At 35.8% G+C, this 21,673-nt stretch overlaps 1 protein-coding gene across 3 annotated transcripts in view; it reads left to right on the plus strand.

Moving 5' to 3' along the window:
• The window catches only part of ATG4C (autophagy related 4C cysteine peptidase), a 79,080-nt gene that overhangs the window by 27,151 nt on the left and 30,256 nt on the right, over nucleotides 1–21,673 (plus strand). For all 3 annotated transcript variants that reach the window (XM_082687858.1, XM_082687859.1, XM_082687857.1), the window contains exons 3-6: nucleotides 4,055–4,138; nucleotides 14,088–14,321; nucleotides 16,224–16,554; nucleotides 18,564–18,634. In XM_082687858.1, coding sequence (XP_082543984.1) covers nucleotides 4,055–4,138; nucleotides 14,088–14,321; nucleotides 16,224–16,554; nucleotides 18,564–18,634 — 720 coding nt within the window. The remainder of the gene's footprint in view (nucleotides 1–4,054; nucleotides 4,139–14,087; nucleotides 14,322–16,223; nucleotides 16,555–18,563; nucleotides 18,635–21,673) is intronic.

The following is a 21,673-nucleotide window of genomic DNA, read 5'->3' on the forward strand; positions in this document are numbered from 1 at the left end:
ACATTATGAGGTATGTAAACTTGACTTCCTTTTTAAAATAGTAATAAGTAGGGGCATCTGGATGGCTCAGTGGGTTTAAGCCTCTGCTTTCAGCTCAGGTCTTGATCTCAGGGTCTTGGGATGGAGCCCCGTATCAGGCTCTCTGCTCAGTGGGGACCCTGCTTCTCCCCCTTTTTCTCTGCTTCCCTCTCTGCCTAATTGTGATCTCTGACTGTCAAATAAGTAAATAAAATCTTAAAAAAAAAAGAAATTGAAAAAAGTTTAAAAAATAATAGTAATAAGTAAACCATCCTTCTGTGCGTTTCTGATCCTCCAGAAAATCATTGTCATCTGTTATTTCTATGTTCTTTGGCTTATTTGCATCTTTTAAAGCCTCGTGATTTTCAAGTTGCTGACTCAATGGACTATAGGATTTTTTGTAATATTCTGTTTATGGTAGCTAGGCTCCAAAGATGGTCCTTAGTAAGGATCTTTAATCACATTTGTGTTGTTTCTTTTTTTGTTGAGTCTGGGCTGGCCTATGCTTTATATTAACCAATAGAATGAGACAGAAGTGAGGCTCTGTCAATTCTAGGGCTGGTCATTAAGAGGCAACTTCTGCTTGCTGTGTTTTGGAGCTCTGAATTGTTATGTAACCAGCCTAGATATTCAGCTGGAGAAATAGCATGGAAAGGCCACACGAAGAAGAAAGGCCCTGAGACTGTATTAGAGAGAAAGCATTAGCCAATGCAATGTCTCAGTCGAGCCTCTCCATCTGATTTTTATGACATTAGAGACTCCAAGCATGACCAGTGGGAGAACTGCTCGATTGAGCCCAGTCAACCCTCAGAACTATGTGATATAAGAAAAAAAGTTGTTTCAAATTATTAAGTTTGGAGTGGTTTGTTAAATAGGAACAAATAACTGAAACACTGTTTTAGTTTATCTCTTAATTTCTTTTTGTAATTAAGAGAAAAGTAACAAAATGAGATGAACATATCATAAGTATACAATTTGCAGAGTATGATACATGTTTATATCTATGAAACTAACAATTTAATCAATATATATAAATTTCCTTCACCCCAGAAAATTTCTTCATACTTCCTACTGGTCAATGCTCACCCCTCATAGACAGTAACCACCTTGTGTCAACTTGTTTAATTAATGGCTTTTTGGCCAAATTCACTTACTTTCTTAATTTATTTAGTTTTATTTAATTAGTTTTTATTTAGAAATCATAATGACATTTAGGATGTCTCTGTCCCACCTCTCTGCTGCTATAAATTGAGATTTAGAAGTAAAAAGTAGGGGAAATTGAAGAATAAAATAAAAATATATACTCGAGTATGGAGAATTCTGATGAATATATATTTTTCAGTATGTGTAAGAACTTATTCATAATCATACTTCTTACTCATGGCTCTTTCCTATGCTCCGGGCTCTGTTATCCTGTTCTTCTATGGATTTTACATCTTTCATTTTCCATCTCTGTGTGCCAGAGAGTCCTGGTTCAACATCAACAAGCTAGGTTAGAGATTGTGTTACATTGCTTACAATGCTTTTAAAAAGAGGAAATGAAAATTGGTCAGCTAAAACTAAATAATCAAAAAAAAAAAAAAAGGAGAACTTAAACTAGTTACTTGGCATATTGGTTTAGTTCAGCTCTGACATGCTTGTGGAAAAACAGAGGAAAATGGCTGGGCCTTATCAGAAGTCCTGAGTCATCTTTATGTACCTAGCATCATGGAGTATTAAAGGAAGTCAGTCTATTATGAGGATTAGGTCCTGCCAGGATTTGCACAGGAAATACAAAAGCAAGAGTATGTACCATATGAATGATGGTTGAGCTTTAAAGCACTGTAAATCTGTGCTCATGTAAAATGTGGATCCTTGCAATGCCTGAAACTAGATTCACAACTTCTGTTTTCTTGAGGAAGGACTGGTAACTTTCAAGAGGGGTAGGCAGAGGTTAAAGCATAGAAGTTCCTCCTTAAAGATTATTTCCTTTTATTTGAGGTTTTTGTGAAGTTCTTCAAATTTTCCTTAGAAATGCTGTTGGAGGGCAGGGAGTTATTAGTATTTTGGGGATTAGAATTATTTCAGTACAGTACAAATAATATTTCTAAGACATAATGTTTGTAAAGTACCTGGTCTAGTTCCTGATATACAGTAAGTGGCCAGTGAATACTAATTTCCCATTAGAGTTCAGAGAAGAACATCAAAGCCAAGTGTGAAAAGGAAAAATTGGCTTACAAGTGCATCCATGAGCCAGAAGAATTAGGATTTAGATAGGCTGATATTGAGGAGGACGTTTTTGTCATGGTAGTATGACCCACATAGCAAGCCCCACTTTGAGTATAAGTGAAAGTAGTGGTAAAGATGGCTGTAAAGGTAATTTGTAGCATATTTTGGAAACTCTTTAGTATTACTGAGAAGAAGTTCATAATAAATCTGTTAAGTAATGAGTCACTGAGGATGGTTTTTGGGCTGAAGAGTTACCTAATCAAAACTGAGCCACAGGGAGATTAATATGGCAGTGACGTGTGGCATATGCTAGAGTGAAGAAAGACTGATGGCACAGAAATCATTCTGGAGAGTATTGCAGTAATCCAGGCTGCAGGAAAACCCAATTCCTGGGTTTGATTTTCCATTCTTTTCTCCAGCAAATGAAAATACTTGCATCATCTTTATTGTGAATACATATTTTTATTTGTTTTTTGTATTTATTTGTTTTACAGCACTTTGGGGAGTACTTTCATGAGACTTACTGATTTTAAATTTTCTATCAGTTCTTCAATATAAATGGCAGATAGTCTACCTAAGAGTAGACCTGTCGGGCAACCCTCTTGGGTCTCCTCCCTCTTCAGGAGCTTTTTTTTTTTTTTTTTTTTAAGATTTTTTATTTGACAGAGAGATCACAAGTAGACAGAGAGGGAGGCAGAGAAAGAGAGGAGGAAGCAGGCTCTCTGCTGAGCAGAGGGCCTGATGTGGGACTTGATCCAGGACCCTGAGATCATGACCTGAGCCAAAGGCAGAGGCTTAACCCACTGAGCCTCCCAGGCACCCGTCAGGAGACTTTTCTATTCAGTAAATTTTTACTATTGCTCAATAAACTTTGCTTTGCTGGCCAAAAAAAGAAAGAAAGAAACAAACAAAAAAAGCAGACCTAAGTCTGTTGACTCCCAATTTCAGATTCTTTCTGTTTATATGCTCTTGCATTTCAGAAGCGGCTCTTAAGGCTACCATTAGCAGTCAGGAATTTCATATACTTGGGAATATTTAGGAATGTAATGGACAGGTTTTTTTTCAGGAAATCTAGAACTACTAATGGTACCACAAAAAAACCAAGAGGAGGGGCACCAGGATGGCTCAGTTGGTTGAGCAACAGACTCTTGGTTTCAGCTCAGGTCATGCTTTCAGGGTCATGGGAAAAAAAACAACCCAAGAGGATACTACCTTTTAGACACATACAGTTTAGTAGGAAGAAAATTGGAATGATATCTGAAAGCTTTATTCAGTATTTCAGAGATCCTCAGGTGGCTGACATGATGGGGTTAAAACATTTTTCTAGGAAACTTCAATACACATTTATCAAAAGCACTAGTGTATTTTGTATTTTGTTACCTTGTCCTTAAATCACTCCATTGGAATACTCAATTTCTTTAAATATTTTAATTATCTAAGATGGAAGGAAATATAAGAAATTGGTAATATTTGTTGCATTTGGGAAAAGAGATTGATGTCAGAGAAACTGGAGTAGAATTTGTACTTTTAAGTTTTATACCATTGTGTGGTAACACTGTGACCTGTTTGAAAAGAAATTAAAATTAAATTCTTTTTTTTCTATGTCCTTTTTGTGGATAGAATATGTTTAAAATACTTGACTATATTTGAATGTCACATAAGTGGCCTGTATTTTCAGTTCATTGTCCATATATTTTGCTATTCTTGCAAAAAAATGTGTGTCCATAGTTGAAAATTAACAATTTCAAATTAAGAAAAAGGAAATGCTGCTAGACTCTTAGTCTGAAATCCTTTAATTGCAAAACAACTTTTCTCTTTTCTTGTTTAGGTTGGGTGTTGAAAACAAAAACATATTTTAGTAGAAATTCCCCTGTATTATTGCTTGGAAAATGTTACCATTTTAAATATGAAGGTAAGTGCTAAATTTGTAATCCATTTAAAAATCTTTCTAGAAATTCATTGTGTAACTGTTTTCATTGTTTTATTTCCAGATTAATCTACTTTTGGCATATTTCTTTTTGCTTCTTACTTATACTTTTTTTATTGTAGCAAAATACACATAAAATGTACCTGCTTAATAATTTTTAAGTTGTATTTAATTGCTGATGACTTTTGAGAGAGCAGTTTCACTGGAGTGGTAAAGATAGAAAAGTAACAGCAGCTAGCCTGCATTTACTCAGCATAGGTATGATATTTGGGAGAGAAGAATTTTTTTTTAAAAGATTTTATTCATTTATTTGAGAGAAAGAGAGAGACCGAGGGATCATGAGCAGGGGTGGGGCATAGTGAGAGAGACCTGTATATTCTCTGAGTGGGGAGCCTGACACCAGGCTCGATCCCACGACCCTGAGATCATGACCTGAGCCAAGGTCAGATGCATAACTGACTGAGCCACCCAGGCGCTTCAGTGAAGAACTTCTTATATAAAACATAACATTATAGGGGCGCCTGGGTGGCTCAGTGGGTTAAGCCTCTGCCTTCAGCTCAGGTCATGTCATGATCTCAGGGTACTGGGATCGAGGCCCATATCGGGCTCCCTGCCCAGTGGGGAGCCTGCTTTCCCCCTCTCTCTGTCTGCCTCTCTTCCTAATTGTAATCCCTCCTGCTGTCAAAAAAAAAAAAAAAAAAAAAAAAAAGCCTCTGCCTTTGGCTCAGGTCATGATCCCAGGGTCCTGGGATTGAGCCCCCATTGGGCTCTCTGCTCTGCAGGGAGCCTGCTTCCTCCTCTCTAAAAATAACATTATCACCTATACAAGAAAATATTGATCAATTTGACCAAATACAAATTTAAAATATCTATATGACAGAAGACACCATAATCAAAATTTCATAGCAAGCAAAATAGATAAGATATTTACACATACTCTTTCATTCTCTTTTCATGTGTGTAGGTGTCTTATCTCTATGTGTATTACATGATGATCTTTCTCTCTCTCCATCTACATCTTAAACAAAAGGTTAGTCTCCAAAATAATAATGAACTACAAATTTAATATAAAACACATAAACAATCCAAGAAAAAAGTGAGCCAAGAAAATCAACAGGCCAGGTGCTTTTTAAGTAGAAATCTGAACGGCCAAATATGGAAAAGTGCTATGCCAATAATAAAGGGAGTGCAAATTAAAATGAGATGACTATTTCTTAGTCATCGGATTTGCAAAAATTGAAAGGTTTCATGATATCAAATGTTAACAAGGATATGAAGAAATAGAAATGCAAGCACGGGTGATGAGAGCATAAATTGGTACAACCTCTTCATGAGAAATTTGAGAGTGCTTAGAAAAATTGAAAATATATACAACTTAGAACCCAGAAATTTGACCTTTAAGTATTTACCGTAGTGAATTTCCCCATATGTGTGGAGAACACACGTACAAGGATGTTTATTGTAGCTTTATTGAAATAAAAAGTTGGAAACAACTTAAGTATTCAGTAGTAGGAGGTTTGATTAATAAGGTTATTTATTTATTCCACAAATATTTATTGAGAGTCTTATAATGTGCCAGGTGCTGGAGTTGATGTTGAAAGTATGATAGGCACAGTCCTTACTGTCAAGGAACTTATTGTCCAGCAGATAAGACATTAAACAAATAAGTACAAAAGTCATCAATACCATTATATTTGTGATGAAGCAGAAGTACAGGCTGCTATAAAACTACAGAAGGAGACCAAATTAGAAAAGTTGCTAATGGATGTATTTCAAAATAGTTTAAAAAATAAGGGGATGTATTAACATACACAAGCATAAGTCCCATGTAGGGACGGCTTTAGGTTGGTTAACTCAGGGCCTCTATGACATCAAGGACTCATATTCTGTTTATCTTCCTACTCTGCCAATCTCAGCATGGTGGCCTTATCTTCACCTACCACTCCTTAAAGTATCAAGTGTCTGTTTCAGCACCAAGCTAGGATATATAACCAAAACGACAGAATCCAGTGGAAGAAAGACTTTTTCTTCGTATTATTTCTTTATTACAAATATTGAGTTATTATTTTAATAACTTTATATTAAATCTTTAGAATTTTGAAATTATGAATTATTCATACATAGAGAAGATAAAAACCTTGTGTATATACTTTTAAGGAGTATAACAAAACTGAACTCAACACAGAAAACACAATATTACTTTATTTAGCTTTAATTTGATATGACATAATACTGTATGTTAATTATATTGTAAGAATTCTACTTTCTCTTTGTCACCATTACTTGATATTTTCCTTTTTAATTAGAGCTACATTTTGATTTTAATTTTCATTTCTCTGATAACTAATGGAATGAGCATATTTTCATAAACATTTTTCCATTTGGATATGTCTTCTATTAGATTCTCTTTTACTTATTGATTCATTCTTAAGTTTTCTTTATGTATTCTAGATGTGAATCCTTTTTTGAAAATATTTGTAGGAAATGTCTTCTTCTAATCTATTGGTTACTTTTTCACTCACTTAATGTTATCTTTCAAAGAACAGTAGCTCTTAATTTTAATACAGTCTGGTTAACTATTTTACCTCCTTACATAGTTATTGCTATTGTGTTCTGTTTAATAAATTCTTGGTTACCTCAGGACAAGAACATGTTCTCTCCAGTATTTTGAAGCTGTCATTTCTTTGTTCTCTCTGGTTGTTGTTGTTGTTGTTTTGTTTTGTTTTTTTTTAAAAGATTTTATTTATTTATTTGACAGACAGAGATCACAAGTAGGCAGAGAGGCAGGCAGAGAGAGAGGAGGAAGCAGGCTCCCTGCCGAGCAGAGAGCCCAATGCGGGACTTGATCCCAGGACCCTGAAATCATGACCTGAGCCAAAGGCAGAGGCTTTAACCTACTGAGCCACCCAGGCACCCTCTCTCTGGTTGTTTTCAAGATAATTTTTTTTTTTTTTGTCTTTCATGTGAATTTTCTTTTATTCTACTTAGAATTCATGTCTTTCTTAAAATCTGAGATATTTTCAGCACTTTTAATTTATAGCTATTCCCCATTCTTCCGATTCTCTCCAGCATCTCTGATAAATCTTTGTTAGATTTTTTTTTATATAATTTTTTATTTTTTATAAACATATATTTTTATCCCCATGGGTACAGGTCTGTGAATCACCAGGTTTACACACTTCACAGCTCTCACCAAAGCACATACCCTCCCCAATGTCCATAATCCCACACCCTTCTCCCAAACCCCCTCCCCCCAGCAACCCTAAGTTTGTTTTGTGAGATTAAGAGTCACTTATGGTTCGTCTTCCTCCCAATCCCATTTTCTTTCATTTATTCTTCTCGTACCCACTTAAGCCCCCATGTTGCATCACCACTTCCTCATATCAGGGAGATCAAATGATAGTTGTCTTTCTCCGCTTGACTTATTTCACTAAGCATGATACGCTCTAGTTCCATCCATGTTGTCGCAAATGGCAAGATTTCATTTCTTTTGATGGCTGCATAGTATTCCATTGTGTATATATACCACATCTTCTTGATCCATTCATCTGTTGATGGACATCTAGGTTCTTTCCATAGTTTGGCTATTGTGGACATTGCTGCTATAAACATTCGGGTACACGTGCCCCTTTGGATCACTACGTTTGTATCTTTAGGGTAAATACCCAATAGTGCAATTGCTGGGTCATAGGGCAGTTCTATTTTCAACATTTTGAGGAACCTCCATGCTGTTTTCCAGAGAGGTTGCACCAGCTTGCATTCCCACCAACAGTGTAGGAGGGTTCCCCTTTCTCCGCATCCTCGCCAGCATCTGTCATTTCCTGACTTGTTGATTTTAGCCATTCTGACTGGTGTGAGGTGATATCGCATTGTGGTTTTGATTTGTATTTCCCTGATGCCGAGTGATATGGAGCACTTTTTCATGTGTCTGTTGGCCATCTGGATGTCTTCTTTGCAGAAATGTCTGTTCATGTCCTCTGCCCATTTCTTGATTGGATTATTTGTTCTTTGGGTGTTGAGTTTGCTAAGTTCTTAATAGATTCTGGACACTAGTCCTTTATCTGATATGTCGTTTGCAAATATCTTCTCCCATTCTGTCAGTTGTCTTTTGATTTTGTTAACTGTTTCCTTTGCTGTGCAAAAGCTTTTGATCTTGATGAAATCCCAATAGTTCATTTTTGCCCTTGCTTCCCTTGCCTTTGGCGTTGTTCCTAGGAAGATGTTGCTGCGGCTGAGGTCGAAGAGGTTGCTGCCTGTGTTCTCCTCAAGGATTTTGATGGATTCCTTTCACACATTGAGGTCCTTCATCCATTTTGAGTCTATTTTTGTGTGTGGTGTAAGGAAATGGTCCAATTTCATTTTTCTGCAGGTGGCTGTCCAATTTTCCCAGCACCATTTATTGAAGAGGCTGTCTTTTTTCCATTGGACATTCTTTCCTGCTTTGTCGAAGATTAGTTGACCATAGAGTTGAGGGTCTATTTCTGGGCTCTCTATTCTGTTCATTGATCTATGTGTCTGTTTTTGTGCCAGTATCATGCTGTCTTGATGATGACAGCTTTGTAATAGAGCTTGAAGTCCGGAATTGTGATGCCACCAACGTTGGCTTTCTTTTTCAATATCCCTTTGGCTATTCGAGGTCTTTTCTGGTTCCATATAAATTTTAGAATTATTTGTTCCATTTCTTTGAAAAAGATGGATGGCACTTTGATAGGAATTGCATTAAATGTGTAGATTGCTTTAGGTAGCATAGACATTTTCACAATATTTATTCTTCCAATCCAGGAGCATGGAACATTTTTCCATTTCTTTGTGTCTTCCTCAATTTCTTTCATGAGTACTTTATAGTTTTCTGAGTATAGATTCTGTGTCTCTTTGGTTAGGTTTATTCCTAGGTATCTTATGGTTTTGGGTGCAATTGTAAATGGGATTGACTCCTTAATTTCCCTTTCTTCTGTCTTGCTGTTGGTGTAGAGAAATGCAACTGATTTCTGTGCATTGATTTTATATCCTGACACTTTACTGAATTCCTGTACAAGTTCTAGCAGTTTTGGAGTGGAGTCTTTTGGGTTTTCCACATATAGTATCATATCATCTGCGAAGAGTGATAATTTGACTTCTTCTTGGCCGATTTGGATGCCTTTAATTTCCTTTTGTTGTCTGATTGCTGAGGCTAGGACCTCTAGTACTATGTTGAATAGCAGTGGTGATAATGGACATCCCTGCCGTGTTCCTGACCTTAGCGGAAAAGCTTTCAGTTTTTCTCCATTGAGAATGATATTTGCGGTGGGTTTTTCATAGATGGCTTTGATGATATTGAGGTATGTGCCCTCTATCCCTACACTTTGAAGAGTTTTGATCAGGAAGGGATGCTGTACTTTGTCAAATGCTTTTTCAGCATCTATTGAGAGTATCATATGGTTCTTGTTCTTTCTTTTATTGATGTGTTGTATCACATTGACTGATTTGCGGATGTTGAACCAACCTTGCAGCCCTGGAATAAATCCCACTTGGTCGTGGTGAATAATCTTTTTAATGTACTGTTGAATCCTATTGGCTAGTATTTTGTTGAGTATTTTCGCATCTGTGTTCATCAAGGATATCGGTCTATAGCTCTCCTTTTTGGTAGGATCCTTGTCTGGTTTTGGGATCAAGGTGATGCTGGCCTCATAAAATGAGTTTGGAAGTTTTCCTTCCATTTCTATTTTTTGGAACAGTTTCAGGAGAATAGGAATTAGTTCTTCTTTAAATGTTTGATAGAATTCCCCCGGGAAGCCGTCTGGCCCTGGGCTTTTGTTTGTTTGGAGATTTTTAATGACTGTTTCAATCTCCTTACTGGTTATGGGTCTGTTCAGGCTTTCTATTTCTTCCTGGTTCAGTTGTGGTAGTTTATATGTTTCTAGGAATGCATCCATTTCTTCCAGATTGTCAAATTTATTGGCGTAGAGTTGCTCATAGTATGTTCTTATAATAGTTTGTATTTCTTTGGTGTTAGTTGTGATCTCTCCTCTTTCATTCCTCTAAGCAAAGAGAGAGCCTACAAGTGGTAGATCAGAAAGGAACAGAGACCATATACAGTAACAGTCACCTTACAGGAAATACAATGGCCCTAAATTTATATCTCTCAATAGTTACCCTGAATGTTAATGGGCTAAATGCCCCTGTCAAAAGACACAGGGTATCAGAATGGATAAAAAAACAAAACCCATTTATATGTTGCCTCCAAGAAACTCATTTTAAGCCCGAAGACACCTCCAGATTTAAAGTGAGGGGGTGGAAAAGAATTTACCATGCTAATGGTCATCAGAAGAAAGCAGGAGTGGCAATCCTTATATCAGATCAATTAGATTTTAAGCCAAAGACTATAATAAGAGATGAGGAAGGACACTATATCATACTCAAAGGGTCTGCCCAACAAGAAGATTTAACAATTTTAAATATTTATGCCCCCAACGTGGGAGCAGCCAACTATATAAACCAATTAATAACAAAATCAAAGAAACACATCAACAATAATACAATAATAGTAGGGGACTTTAACACTCCCCTCACTGAAATGGACAGATCATCCAAGCAAAAGATCAGCAAGGAAATAAAGGCCCTAAACGACACACTGGACCAGATGGACATCACAGATATATTCAGAACATTTCATCCCAAAGCAACAGAATACACATTCTTCTCTAGTGCACATGGAACATTCTCCAGAATAGATCACATCCTCGGTCCTAAATCAGGACTCAGCCAGTATCAAAAGATTGGGATCATTCCCTGCATATTTTCAGACCACAATGCTCTAAAGCTAGAACTCAACCACAAAAGAAAGTTTGAAAAGAACCAAAATACATGGAGACTAAACAGCATCCTTCTAAAGAATGAATGGGTCAACCGGGAAATTAAAGAAGAATTGAAAAAATCATGGAAACAAATGATAATGAAAATACAATGGTTCAAAATCTGTGGGACACAACAAAGGCAGTCCTGAGAGGAAAATATATAGCGGTACAAGCCTTTCTAAAGAAACAAGAAAGGTCTCAGGTACACAACCTAACCCTACACCTAAAGGAGCTGGAGAAAGAACAAGAAAGAAACCCTAAGCCCAGCAGGAGAAGAGAAATCATAAAGATCAGAGCAGAAATCAATGAAATAGAAACCAAAAAAACAATAGAACAAATCAACGAAAGTAGGAGCTGGTTCTTTGAAAGAATTAATAAAATCGATAACCCCCTGGCCCGACTTATCAAAAAGAAAAGAGAAAGGACCCAAATAAATAAAATCATGAATGAAAGAGGAGAGATCACAACTAACATCTTTGTTAGATTTTTTTCGTGTCTCTGAAATTCTGTTTTATTTTATTTTTTACATATTCTATTACTTTGTCTCTCTGTGCTGTATTCTGAGCAATTTTTTAGCTCTTAATTCTGGTTTCTTAATTATCTCCTGAGTGGTATGTAATTTTCTGTTTAATCTTATACCAAATTTCTATTTTTAGTTATTATATTTTTCATTTCTAGCAGTTCCATTTGATTTTCTTTCCTATGTGCCTGATCAGTTTTAATAGTCTGGTTTTAGTTATTTGTCTTTCAATACTCTTCTATTTTTTAAACATATGCATACTTATTTTATCCTATACTTTGATAATTATAAGAGCTGTAGTCTTTGAGAGTTCATTTTACAATTTGCTTACTTATAACTATTTCTCATATTAACTTGTTTAATTGTGATAGTCACCCTTGATTGAACCCTCAATGATAATAGCAGTTCTCTTCTGTTTCCTTTATCAGCTTTCATTTCATTCTTTGTTGTGGTTCTTTGAGACTTCCCATGCTTTGTAGAGCTCAGCTCTCACATCTCTCCCATCATAAAAAACAAAAGCAAAACTAAAGTTTAAAAACCCCTCTTCCTTTGGTTCCACTTATCTTACGTTCACCTGACAAATGTTTATTGCATCCATTATGAACTGAATGAACTCTCTGCTAAGTCCTGGAGCTTTAGAGGTGCAGAAGAAAGCATTCCTTCTCCTCTGGTGTACTTGAAATTTGGAAAGGAGGCAAATGTAGATAAATATTATAGATTAATTAAGATTGTGAAAAGAAAAGCCAGTAAAAGAATGGAATAGTTGGGGCAGTATTACTATAGTGGAAAGTCAACAGGACAATGAAGTTCATTTAGTATTGGCAATTTTCCAATAATATTTAGAGTAAATATGCCTTCGGGGGCAGAGAAGGGTAGGGGCAGAGAGAGGGAGAATCCTAAGCAGGTTCCACACCCAGCATGGAGCCCTAGTAGGGTTCCTCTTCTGACCCTAAGAACATTACATAAGCCAAAATCAAGAGTCAAAGGCTTAACTGACTGATCCACCTGGGCACCCTGTAAATTTTAAATTTAGAGTAAATGTTTAGAGTAAATTTAGAGACTAGATTTTTTTTTTTTAAAGATTTTATTTGTTTATTTGACACAGAGAGAGAGAGAGAGAGAGTACAAGCGGGAGGAGCAGCAAAGGCAGAGGGAGGAGCATACTCCCCGCTGAATAGGGAGCCCAATATGGGACTCAATCCAGGACCCTGGGATCATGACCTAAGCCGAAGGCAGCCACTTAACTGACTGAGCTACCCAGGTGCCCTAAAGACTAGATCTTAAAAGGATAAAGAATTAATCACTTCATCAAGGTAGGAGATTAGGCAAGCCACGGGATAAGGGTGTGAGAGTTATGTACTGTTGTATCAGATTTCAAACAAATTTAAATGTCTCTAAAGTAGAAATATTTGACATATTTGTAGGGCCTTGTTAAATTTCTAGGCATTTCTATTTGTAATTAACTTCAAATATTGAGAGAAATTCATTGATCATGGGGGTTTGGTAGTCATTCTTTTTATTGTCATTGAATCTGTATGCCACAAGTTACCTTCATTAAGCTGAATATTATGAAGTTCAGGTGACTGTGATTTTTTTCAGAATGAACTTGAAGGAGGATAGGTGCAGCAAGAATAAAGAATAAAAGCATGATAAAACTGTTTTAACATCCTGCAGAAGGGCATTGGAAATTGAACTCCTTGGAATTGAGAGTTGTAGGCAGATTTATCTATCCACCTGTCCACCCACCTAAACCAAGCAACATTTATTAGGATCTACTTGTTTTAGACACTGTGCTGCATGCTGAGGTTGTAAAGGTGACTAAGATATTCTCTCTTTTTCGTTTTGAGAGAGTAATCAAGGAATGGTAGTTCATTTGAGCCTCAGTATTTTGTAAATTATTGGGCAAACAGTGACCACAGTTTTCACACAGAAATTGTATTATAGGTAATCAATTTGAAAAAGCTTTTTAAAATGATATATGTGGGTCAGAGCAGTTTTTAAAAAACTATATTTCAACATGAAAGGATAACTATATAGTTAGGAATTTCATATTCTTACTCTTCAGCTTCTTAGTTTTGATTATATAATTTGAGTATAAATATTCATGACAATAAATACAATGTGCACCTTTTATTTGATTTTAAGAACAAGTTTATGTGATTACATTCAGTCTTACATATTGACAAATCATGATATTTTATTTGCAAATCTCATTTTAGAGAGCACTAATATGTATATCCTCAGCCAAATGAGGCAAAAAGAAAAGGTATTTTTATATTATCCCCTCATAAAAGAGTTGATTATATTTGGAATATAGGATATTATTATTAACAGTGTTACTGATGATACCTTTTATTAGCTAGTTCAAGAGTGTACAAAACATTTCAGCATCCATTCGCATTTGATTTTCATAATAGCCTGATTAGGCAGAATAACATTTATCTTCATTTAAATTGAAAAAAAAAACTATTAGAAAAACTATAATATAGTTCATATCTAATGGACAGTAATGGGGACATAATACCATTATTGACATTTCTTTGCGTATATTTAGATTATAGTTTATATTTTTATTTTGTAGATGAGAATAAACTGTTACCTGCAAGATCAGGATGTACAATAGAAGATCATGTAATTGCGGGAAATGTAGAAGAATTTCGTAAAGATTTCATTTCAAGAATATGGTTGACCTATAGGGAAGAATTTCCTCAAATAGAAGGCTCGGCTTTGACAACAGACTGTGGTTGGGGCTGTACATTAAGAACTGGCCAGATGCTATTGGCTCAAGGACTCATACTACACTTTCTTGGTAGAGGTAAATAAAATCTCTGTTTTTGTACGGAGTTTTTGTTTTGGGGAGCCAGGGACAGAGGAAGAAGGAGAGAGAGAATCTTATGCAGGTTCCATGCCCAGCACAAAGCCTGACGTGGGGCTCAGTCTCAGAACCCTGAGATCATGACCTGAGCCAAAATCAAGAGTCAGAGGCTTAACCGACTGAGCCACCCAGGCTCACCTGTTTGTTTTTTTTAATTTGAAGTCCAGCTTATAAACTGTGTAAAATTTTGTATAGTTAATTTCTTGACTTCCTTATGTCTTCTAAAGGTTGTAACTAATCTAGCATATTCTATCTTTATTGAACTAGGGTGTGTATTACTTACATGTATGAGTTTTTAGTAGCCTTTGGTTTTTTTTGTTGTTGTTATTTAGTTTTTTTTTATTGAATTATCTGGATTATCTCCAGTTCAGTAAATCTTGAGCAGGTCAATAGCAGTGGCTTTGAGCAGGTAGTTGATATTTGTATATTATTTAAATCTTAAGGAATTTAAGCCATTTCTTTATTTTCTCTCTATATATCAATAATGCTTTAAAATGTTTTTATCTTTACAAATATGATTATAATCAGTTAACTTGATTATGCATATTCTTAATAAGGTTATCATGCTTCATCTTAAGATTATCATGTTTCATCTTTTAGACTCTCAAAAATATCATTGATACTTCTTACATATATCTATTTAAAAAAAAAACAAAAACCTTTCTTATCATTTCTGTTAGTCCATTTTTTTTTATAATTTGTACACTTGTAGGAAGATTTTGGTTTGGTATTTTAGCCTATCATATATGGTTATTACTAAGTATTATCATATTTTTAAAGTGTTAAATAATTTCCCTGCATTGCATGGCAAATATTTGGTAACCTTTCTGTAGGGATTATTGATGAGATTATTTAGAGAGAATGTTTATTAAAGAGTGGTATGGATAATACAAAGAAAAAGAATTTTTAAACTTTCTCTGAGAGGATTTATTTGTAGTCTTGTGCAGTCATTGGCAAGAATTGGGATATTTTTCACAGTCCTAATTAGTTCTCTGAGTCTGTGACTCATTTTTTTAACCTAAAGTTACATGTGTGCTTGAAACTGTCTTATCATAAAAACTGTGAAGTAGTGAATATAGTTGGTTTGGGGGGGATCTTTGATCTTTAATGACTTCTGTTTATCAACTTCTCATTTACTAGAAAATTGATATTACTCTCTAAACAATGATTATTTTGAAAGGATTGTTTGAGGAAAAAAAGAAAAGAAATTTAAAACTTCCATGGTTAGACTTATATTTTAACATATAATCAAAATCCTTTCTGAAGTTATTCTCTCATTCATGTTAGTGATTATGTTTATTGTGCCTTTGGGTAGTCAAGACTGGATATCTGATAAACAATACTGTTAAGGGAGTACAGATGTCCTCATTCCATTTCAGCACTGTCAAAGAAAAGAAAAGAAAAGAATAAGAAAAGCATTTTCTGGAGTTGTTTATTTGTACCTGAGTTTACTATTTTTTAAAAAATTAATCTCAATACTTTTGTTTAACATATCGCAAAGCTTTATTGAGATATAATTTATATAACATAAAGTCACTCAGTTAAAGTGAACAATTCAGTGGTTTTTGGTATGCTTCCAGGGTTCTGCAACCATCACCATCACCGAATTTTAGGACATTTTCATCATCCCCAAAAGAAACCTCCTATCCTATGACAGTCACTCCCAATACCCTGCTTGCCATATGCAAACAATCTACTTTCTTTCTCTATAAATTTGCCTACTTCTGAGTTTACTATTTTAGTTTAGTAACCTGTATCACTTTAAATGCTATCTACTTACTTTAGTAGAATTGTTAAAATCTATTTAAAAGATCTGAATACCTTGCTTTGGAACTACTATAGCTTGGACGTGGCCTGATGCTTTGAACATTGAAAATTCAGACTCTGAATCATGGACTTCCAACACTGTAAAAAAATTTACTGCATCATTTGAAGCATCACTTTCAGGGGAAGGAGAACTCAAAACCCCAACAGTTTCTCAGAAGGAAGCAATCAGAAGATATTCTGATGATCATGAAATGCGAAATGAAATTTATCACAGGAAAATCATCTCTTGGTTTGGTGATTCCCCTTTGGCTCTCTTTGGTTTACATCAACTAATAGAATATGGAAAGAAGTCTGGGAAAAAAGCCGGAGATTGGTATGGACCAGCTGTGGTTGCTCATATTTTAAGGTAAAATTGTATTGAAATCTTTCATCTTACGACAGAGGTCCTTAGGCTTAGAGATACTGATTTTTGCAGTGCATATATAAAATTGGCAGTTTTAAAATCTTACTGCTTGAGAATATTCACAAGGAAGCTTTCATTTGCTAATAAGAAAAAAACAAGACCTTGCAACTCTAGTTGCATTTAATTTATCTATGACAAATTTTTCTTTAGTTCATTGGTATAGATATCCAGGGTTTGTGTCTAACCAGCTTTTCATTAGACCACCTTATTGGAATGTTCTAAAAACTAACAACTCTTTCAACCTTGGAACATACATAACATTATAGTTTTTTTTTTTTTAATAGTGTAACCTGGGGGCTGTAATGTACTGATAGTGTAATGAAATGTCAAGAGCTAAAATTGATGTTTTCAGCATTTCTTTGCACACATCAAATTCTTGTGAATTGTAAATGTATGGGACTATTAATATTATAATTATATCATAGTAAAAGTAAAGGGTCTGTGACATTCAGAGTAGTTGGAAAAAAAGTCAAAAGTCAAATTTCACTGTTCCTCAGCCTTTTATGTGCCATTTATTTGGATATTGCTTGATTTAAAAAAAATTGTCTTATTTGTTGTGTGTTCCATTGTTGTAAATGGAATCATTAATATATCATCCAGATATAGTAGTTTATAGTAAGTTTACTCCATCTAAAATCATATATAAATTAGAAATTATTATATTTTTTTGCATATTAACAGGCTTTTATATTTTATAGGCCAGATGCTTACAAATAGAAATGTATTTGCCTAATGTTATTAAATGGATTGTTAATAATAATATCAAGTCCTGCTTGGTATGATATTTATAAAGATGTAATTATAAAAGCTTAGTTTCTATTCTCCAAGATACTATGTTCTGACACCAGGGATCAGAACACTTTTTCTGTAAAAGGCCTCATGGTAAATATTTTAGGCTTTGTAGGCTATAAAGGGCTCTGTTGCCTACTTTTCTTTTCTTTTTTTGTTTTATAACCCTTGAAAACTGTAAAAACCATTCTTAGCTTACAGGTTGTACAAAAGCAGGCCACAGGTTGTATTTGGCATTTGGCCTATGGCCCATAGTTTGCCAGTCCCTCTTCTAAATTAACACATGCAAACATAAATAATAAGTCATGTGAAATTAAAGAATTATAAAGATACAGTTAAATAAAAATATATTTTTTCCAATTTGTCTAATTTCCTTTTACAGATATTATTGTGGCTTTTTTCAAATCATGTGTGCCATTGAGAACATAATACTCACTCAAATATTTTTCAGCTTGCAATTTTACTTATAGAATTCTAAGACTCAAAATCAGGAAATTCATTTGTTCAGGTTACTTAGGTTTTTGAGTGAAGGGAAAAATAGTCATGCTTGCATTTATTTATCTATTTATTTTATTTTATTTTTTTAATTTTTTTTTTAAAGATTTTATTTATTTATTTGACAGAGAGAGATCACAAGTAGGCAGAGAGGCAGGCAGAGAGAGAGAGGAGGAAGCAGGCTCCCCGGTGAGCAGAGAGCCCGATACGGAACTCGATCCCAGGACCCTGAGATCATGACCTGAGCCGAAGGCAGCGGCTTAACCCACTGAGCCACCCAGGCGCCCCGATTTATCTATTTATTTTAAAAGATTTATGTATTTATTTGAGAGAGAGAGAGAAAAAGAATCTCCAGCAGACTCCCCACTGAGCATGAGTGCATTTGGGGCTTGATCTCATGACCCTAAGATCATGACCTGAGTTGAAACTGAGTCCAAGTCTTAACTGAGGTGTCCCTGTAACTTATATTTTAATGTTCTTTGAGTAATTTAGTGTAAGGATTGACTTGATTTAGATGTCATTCAGACAATAGTTTTGAGAGCAGACACTATAGGTTAAATAAGAAAGTTAAAAAAAAAAAAGATGATGGCTCTTTCCCCTTAAATTAAACCTTTAACTATTAACTGAAAATGTTAGGCTTTTAAAGGATGATATGTGTTGTTTTTTAGAAAAGCAGTTGAAGAAGCAAGACACCCTGATTTACAAGGAATAACTATTTATGTTGCACAAGACTGTACAGGTGAGGAATATATATAATTCTAATGTTTATTATCTATTATTTGGTTATCCTTTTTAATTTAGATATAATTGACATATAACATAATAGTTTCAGCTCTATAATATAATGACTCATTATTTGTATATATTGTAAAATGATCACACAGGAAGTCTGATTAACATCTGTCACCATTTGTAGTCACAAAAATCTTTTTCTCGTGATAAAGACTTTTAAGATCTACTCTCTTAGCAACTTAAAAAAAATATTTTATTTATTTGAGAGAGAGAGAGAGGGAGCACACAAACGGAGGGAAGGGCAGTGAGAAAAGGCACGGGACAAGGACAAGCAGACTCCATACTGAGCAGGGAGCTGGATATAGGGCTTGATCCCAGGACCCCAGGATCACCACCTGAGACCTGAGCCGAAGGCAGATGCCCAACCAACTAAGCCACCCATGTGCCCCTCTTAGCAACTTCCAAATATAACAAGGTATTATGAACTGTAGTCCCCATGCTCTACATTACATTCTCCTGACTTATTTATTTTGTAGCTGGAAGTTTGTACCTTTTGACTCCCTTTACCCGCTTCACCTTCTTCCCCACCCGCTGCCTCTGGAAACCAGCAGTCTGTCCTCTGCAGGTGAAGCTCATTTGATTAAAGTATATATATTAGTTCAGAAGAGTCAGAGATAGGGATGGTTATGTGTGTGCTGCCTCAGAAAAATGAGAGAACTTAAAGGTTTATAATTAGAAGTCATTACTGAGTAGTTTGGAAAAAGTAAGATGATAGAATTGAGACATGAAAAAAACTCTTGTTGCATTTTTGTACCTTTGGTTTAGATTGACTATGGGAGATAGGGAAACTGCTGAACAGAAGAATTTGGTAGCTCTTAACCTAAATTTGAAATTTAAAGGGAAGAAGTCGGGCACAAGTAGCAGAATTTGTTAATCAGCTAACTGTTCAAGAGCAGAAGAGTTTGGTTTTCTTCAAACAGGGAGTTTGAAGAAAGCTGTTTTGTAGTTGTTAAACAAAACAAAATAAAGTTTTGTCTGTATATGGTTCTACAAAATCCCCCCATTTTCTCTTGAAGTATTCTACTTAGGCTGTCAACACCCATCACTCTACCCAGACTGCTCTTACAATAATTTAATCTTGCTAAAAATCCAGGGGTCACTTCTCAGTCCTCACATTACATAATTTACCAGCAGCCTTTGACACAGTTGACCACTTTTTCCTCCTTGTAATGTTTTGTTTACTTGGTTTTTAGAATGCTGCTTTTCAGGTTTTCCTTCTATCTTGACTCCTTCACAGTCTTCTTTGCTGGTTTTCCTTATCTTGGTGATCTCTAAAATTGCACTCGGCCTTTAGACCTTTTCTCCTGTACACAGATTTGAATTCACCTGGTCTCATGGCTTTGCAGAACCATCTGTGTGCTGTCAACTCCCACATTTATAGGACCTTTCACCAAATCCAGGCTTTTATATCCATCACTGCCTACTCATCCTCTCTGCTTGCATGTTTAATAGATATTTGAGACTTAGCATGTCTAAAACTGAATTCCTGATTCTCCTCTTTGTGCCCCTCCTATGGTTGTCTATAGTATGCTTTTGTAAATGGTATGTCTCTTACTCTGTTTACTTGTACCAAAACCATTCAAATCATCTCTGACTCCCTTTTTTTCCTTCTCCCATCTTGCCTTTCACATATTAAGGAGTTCTTTAATTTACTGATCACTTTTAACCAGCTCCAAATGACCAGCCCATGACTGTTCCTTACCTTCACAATTACTGCCCTTGTTTGAGCCACTATCATCTCATGATAGACTACTGCAATTCCTTCCTTCCTTTCTCTCTCCCTCCCTCCCTCCCTTCCTCCATCTCTTTTTTTTTGTTCTTTCTTCCTTTCTCTTCCTCCCTCCTTCTTCCTTTTCTTTTCCTCCCTGTCTCCCTCCCTTCATCCCTCCCTCCCTTCCTTTCCCCTTCCCTTCTCTTTCCTTCCTTGCTTTCTAGATTCATTTATTTGAGAGAGAGCATGTGAGCATGACGGGGGAGGGACAGAGGGAGAGGCAGGGAGAGAATCTCAAGCAGACTTCCCACTGTCTGTGGAACTTGACACAGGGCCTGATCTCAGGACCCTGAGAGCATGACCTGAGCTAAAATCAAGAGTTGGATGCTTAACTTACTGAGCCACCCAGGCACCCTATTTTCTAGCTGTTCTATATGCTTCATCCCTTGTCCCTACAGTCTATTATCAACACAGGAAACACAAGTAAAGTGTAAGTCATATTAGTTAGGACATTCCTTTTCTAAACTCTTCAGTGGCATGCTATGTCACTCAAAGTAGAAACTGCAGTCTTTACAATGTCCTTTAAGAGCTCACCCAGTCTCTTGCTTGCTTTGGCAGCACATACACTAAAATTGGAAAGAGTTCACCCATTTGGGGGCACATGGGGGCTCAGTCGGTTAAATATCTACCTTTGGCTCAGGTCATGATCCCAGAGTCCTGGGACTGAGCCTCACATTGGGCTCCCAGCTCAGTGGTAAATCTGCTTGCCTCTCTCCCTCTGCCACTCACCCTCACTCGTACTCTCTCGCTCTTGCTCTGCCCTCTGTCAAATAAATAAATAAAATCTTAAAAAAAGAAAAGAAAAGAAAAGAAAATGAGTTCACACAATCTGTCTTCATTCCCCCCAGTGTTTTACTTTATCTCCTAACCTTATTTCCTGTTATTTTACCCCTTGCTAACTTCCCTCCAGAGACACAGGCCTCTTGTACCTGGAATGTGGTGGTTATGCTTCTGCCTTCAGGCATTTGCATTGATTGATCTTTATACCTGGAATGCTCTTCCCCCAAGTTCTGGCATTCTTGATTTCTTACTTTGTCTTGATTTAACTGTTAGGTTTCTCATAAGGCCCTCCTCCCCACCTTATTTTAACTCCCACCCCCCACACCTGCATTTCCTATCCATCTTTCTCCCTGTGTTTTTCTTCAAAGCACTCATTACCATCTGACGTATCTTTTTTTTTTTTTTTTTTAAGATTGTGTTTATTTATTTGAGATA

The sequence above is a fragment of the Mustela nivalis genome (assembly GCF_964662115.1).
Source record: "Mustela nivalis genome assembly, chromosome: 10".
Lineage (NCBI taxonomy): Eukaryota > Metazoa > Chordata > Mammalia > Carnivora > Mustelidae > Mustela > Mustela nivalis.